Consider the following 5,188-nt stretch of genomic DNA (forward strand, 5'->3'; position numbering starts at 1 on the left):
AGTTTCAAAACTTTGTAAATAAGTACGTTTTCTCCTTCACTGATGGGCACTGATGGTGCTACACTGATGGGCACTGATAAGGCGGCACTGATGGGCACCAATGATGTGGCACTGATGAGGTGGCATTGATAGACACTGATAGGCGGCACTGATGGGCAACACAGATGGACACTGACAGGTGGCACAAATTGGCACTGATAGCTGGCATGGATTGGCATGGATGGGCGGCACAGATGGGCATGGATAGGCGGCACAGATAGGCATGGGTGGGCACTAATAGGCGGCACAGGTGGGCACTGATAGGTGGCACAGGTGGGCACTCATAGGCGGCATTGGTGTTATACTGTACTAATGGATGCCAATCAGTGCCAAACAATAATGCATGCCAATCAGTGATGCCCATTGTGGGCACTGATTGGCATCCATAATGGGCACTGATTGGCATCCATTGTGCTTACTGGCATCCCTGGTGGTCTAGGGAGGATTACCTTTTGCTGGGCATCCCTGGTGGTCTGGTGGTGTCCCTGGTGGTCCAGTGTGGGCATCCTTGGGGAGGCTGTGCTGATAATCGATCAGCACAGACCCCCCCTGTCAGAGGAGCAGCCAATCGGCTCTCCTCTACTCGCGTCTGACAGACACGAGTGAGGAAAAGCCGATCACCGGCTCTTCCTATTTACACTGTGATCAGCCGTGATTGGACACGGCTGATCACGTGGTAAAGAGTCTCCGTCGGAGACTCTTTACCGAGATCGTAGTTACCAGGTGTCAGACTGACACCCCGCAACAACGATCGCCGCGATGCGCGCCCCCGGGGCGCGCAGCGGCTCATAATCCTGATCACGTCATATGACATCCGATCAGGATTATGAAACCACTTTGCCACCGTCAATTGCCTATAGGGCGGGCGGCAAGTGGTTAAAATTGGCAGCTGCAGCTCTGTACATTAATCTCCATGCTGGGTACTGCACTGTAGGGGGAGGCAGAGAGCACAGCACACACTGCTAGACGCCTCTCCTTTGGTTTCACTTTCACAGTAAACATCGTGCCCAAGCTCCTGCACAGCCGATTTGCACATCGGCTGAGGAGACATATGCAGCCACCGCTGTGGAGAGGGGGACTTTAGAGCGAGACCCCAAAGGCTGACTGCAGCATAGGTGAGGAGGGAGGGGAGCAGGAGAGCTAAAGACAGAATGACACCCCCGTGATGGGCGGCACCGGGGGCGGGGCCAAGCCCCGCCCCATTTTCGGCACCAGTATCGGCGGAAATTCTCTTTCGGGTTTTTGCCGAAAGGGCCATTTTCGGCCGATATGTTTCGAAATTTCGGCGCATCCCTAATTTTTTGTGCTATAAGCTATTATTGCGCTATTTTGCTGCGTGCACCCGATCGGACTATCTGGCGGACTTAGTCCTGCAGACAAACTGCCAGACTTTGTAGCGGATGTCCGCTGGACTTTCCAAATGAGACCGGACTTTTCTGGCGGACAATCCGCCGGACTATGGCGGGAGTCCGCCAGACTTTTAAAATTAACGGACTTGCCCACACACGGAGAAAAATCTGTTCATTTTGAACGTGGCTCCAAGTAGACGGGACTAGCAAAGGAGGTCAATGTCGCCGCCTCCATTGGCGAGATTGACACTACGCAAAAAAAAATTAAAAATTGGCGTGGGGGTCCCCCCCCCCAGAGTCCATAGCAGACCCTTATTCGAGCACGCAGCCCGGCCGGTCAGGAAAGGGGGTGGGGACGAGCGAGCTCCCCCCCTCCTGAACCGCACCAGGCCACGTGCCCTCAACATGGGGGGTGCCCCACCTGCGGCCCCCCACCCCAAAGCACCTTGTCCCCATGTTGTTGAGGACAAGGGCCTCTTCCTGACAACCCTGGCCGTTGGTTGTCGGGGTGTGCGGATGGGGGGCTTATCGGAATCCGGGAGCCCCCTTTCATACCTCTTGTCCCTATATAAGTCGCCACGCAACACGTCCCTGTCATTGCAGCCAGAGAGAGCGTTGAGTCAACATCTCGAGATAGAAGAAGAGAAGGCGGCAGCGACGACAGAAGACGGGGCCAACTGCTAGTAAAAGAGCTAGCAGAAGATAGCGGAGGCCCGGCAAGAACAACCGAAGAAGTGGACAAGACCCCCGAAGTCGGAAGAAGAGGGCGGCGGCGACGAAGAAGAAAGCCGGGCTCCTGCGCTAGTAAAAGAGCTTGCAGAAGATAGCGGAGGAGTCCGGCGAGAAGACCACCCAAGATGGAAGTCCACCGGAGCTGTCCAATAAATTATTTTAAAAACATGTGTTGTGTTTTTTTCTTTACACTTTTTTTCACCAGGTGAATGGGTAGGGGTACATGGTACCCCAATACTCATTCACATAGGGTGGGGGGCTGGTATCAGGGACCCCCTTCCCCAAAGCACTCCCCCATGTTGATGGCATGCGGCCTGGTATCGCTCAGGAGGGGGGGGGGGGCGCTCGCTTGCCCCCACCCCCTTTCCTGACTGGCCGGGCTGCGTGCTTGGATAAGGGTCTGCTATGGACTCTGGGAGGGACCCCCACGCCGATTTTTCGGCGTAGGGCTTCCCCTTTAAGTCTATACCAGGTGACGGGGCCAGAGAGGTGTCAATCTCACCGATGGAGGAGGCGACATTGACCTCCTTTGCTAATCCTGTCTACCTGGAGCCACGTTTAAAATGAACAGGCTTTTCTTCGTGTGCAAATCCATTCATTTCAAAAGTCCGGCGGACTAGCACACAGACGGGCGGATTGTCCGCCGGACTACCGAGTCCAGCAGACAATTTTGAGTCAAAACTTCTTTCTAAGTCCATCTGACTTTTGGAAATAAAAAGTCCGCCGGAGCCCACACACGGGCAGATTGTCCAAGTCCGCCGGATAGTCTGATCGTGTGTACGCGGCATAAGTGTGTATTGATTGGTTTGTGTCTACAAACTATGGGATAGTTTTATGGAATTTTTATTTAATTATTTTTTTTTAGTAGTAATGGCAGCAATCAGCGAATTTTAGCGGGACTGTGACATTGCTGTGGACAAATCGGACACCTGACTGACACTTTTTTGGGGACCAGTGACGCTAATACAGTGATCAGTGCTAAAAATATGCACCGTCGCTGTACTAATGACACTGGCGGGAAAGGGTTAACAGCAGAGCCGATCAAAGGGTTAAGTGTGTCCCTAGGGAGTGATTTCCCTCTGACAGAAAGCTGATCTGCCTTGTTTACATAAATTGGTGTTCTGCCTTTTCTGGGAGCAATCGTGGGTGGCCGGCAGACCCATGGATTGGCTCCCCCTCTGGGCAATCAGCACACGATTGTGCCTCCGACGGCACGTGTGTGGCCCCCCAGAGCTACTGCAGGACAAGAAATGATGTACAGGTACATTGTTATGCACAGCCGGGCCGCATCACCACAGCAAATGTGCAGAAGGCGGTCCGGAACCAGTTAAGCAGAGGGTGATATATATATATATATATATATATATATATATATATATATATATATATACTGATCTCCATGTATACACCGCTGGGATCCGACATTATATCTCTATATAGAGATCACATCTATTCTATATACTGATCTCCATGTATACACCGCTGGGATCACACATTATATCTCTGTATACAGATCACATCTATTCTATATACTGATCTCCATGTATACACCGCTGGGATCACACATTATATCTCTGTATACAGATCACATCTATTCTATATACTGATCTCCATGTATACACCGCTGGGATCACACATTATATCTCTGTATACAGATCACATCTATTCTATATACTGATCTCCATGTATACACCGCTGGGATCAGATATTATATCTCTGTATACAGATCACATCTATTCTATATACTGATCTCCATGTATACACCGCTGGGATCACATATTATATCTCTGTATACAGATCACGTCTATTCTATATACTGATCTCCATGTATACACCGCTGGGATCACACATTATATCTCTGTATACAGATCACATCTATTCCTATATACTGATCTCCATGTATACACCGCTGGGATCAGATATTATATCTCTGTATACAGATCACATCTATTCTATATACTGATCTCCATGTATACACCGCTGGGATCAGATATTATATCTCTGTATACAGATCACATCTATTCTATATACTGATCTCCATGTATACACCGCTGGGATCAGACATTATATCTCTGTATACAGATCACATCTATTCTATATACTGATCTCCATGTATACACCGCTGGGATCACACATTATATCTCTGTATACAGATCACATCTATTCTATATACTGATCTCCATGTATACACCGCTGGGATCACACATTATATCTCTGTATACAGATCACATCTATTCTATATACTGATCTCCATGTATACACCGCTGGGATCACACATTATATCTCTGTATACAGATCACATCTATTCTATATACTGATCTCCATGTATACGCCGCTGGGATCAGACATTATATCTCTGTATACAGATCACATCTATTCTATATACTGATCTCCATGTATACACCGCTGGGATCACACATTATATCTCTGTATACAGATCACATCTATTCTATATACTGATCTCCATACACAGATGACATTACCGATCACACATCGCCCGATCATCACCGACATCTCTTCTCTCCTCCGGTACAGATCACACATGGGCACCGGATGGCTGTGAACTCTTCCCACAGTCTGTAGTTTAGTACACTCTGCAGGGTTTCCGAGAAGACAGGAGGGGGGCGGAGAGTTATTTCAATTTTCTATTGATCCAGGATGGAGAGGAGGAGGAGGAGGAGGAAGTGCCTTATCACATTCCTGAGTGATTACAGTTTGTATGATGCGGATGTCTATGATTGGTGGAGTAGTGATTGGAGGTGGAGCCATCAGCAGATATTTATATAGTATAAGAATCTATACTGTGTGTATATTATATATATATATATTGGTGTTGTCACCATTGCATGTGATGTCAGTGTACAGAACTATCATAGGACTGGGGATCCTCGGAGCTCTGACCTCCTCCTCATTGCAGCATCTCTGGGGCTTTCAGTGCCATATTATTGATACTATTGTCGGGAACCGCATAAGATGAATGGTGTTGCAATATGTGACTATCAGAGTCCTCATCATCTATGGGAGTCGGGGGGGGGATTGGTATGTAACCCACCGAATCCCCCGCGGAG

General features: G+C 48.8%; 1 protein-coding gene across 1 annotated transcript in view; it reads right to left on the reverse strand.

Annotated features, from left to right (window-relative positions):
- The window catches only part of LOC143981513 (uncharacterized), a 16,279-nt gene extending 11,579 nt beyond the window's left edge, over window positions 1–4,700 (reverse strand). The window contains exon 1 of the mRNA XM_077479382.1: window positions 4,604–4,700. Coding sequence (XP_077335508.1) covers window positions 4,604–4,664 — 61 coding nt within the window. The 5' untranslated portion in view covers window positions 4,665–4,700. The remainder of the gene's footprint in view (window positions 1–4,603) is intronic.
- Between the last annotated feature and the right edge of the window lie 488 nt (window positions 4,701–5,188).

The sequence above is a fragment of the Lithobates pipiens genome, unplaced genomic scaffold (genome assembly GCF_037356315.1).
Source record: "Lithobates pipiens isolate NorthernLeopardFrog02 unplaced genomic scaffold, aLitPip1_a1.2 Scaffold_16, whole genome shotgun sequence".
NCBI classification, from domain to species: Eukaryota; Metazoa; Chordata; class Amphibia; order Anura; family Ranidae; genus Lithobates; species Lithobates pipiens.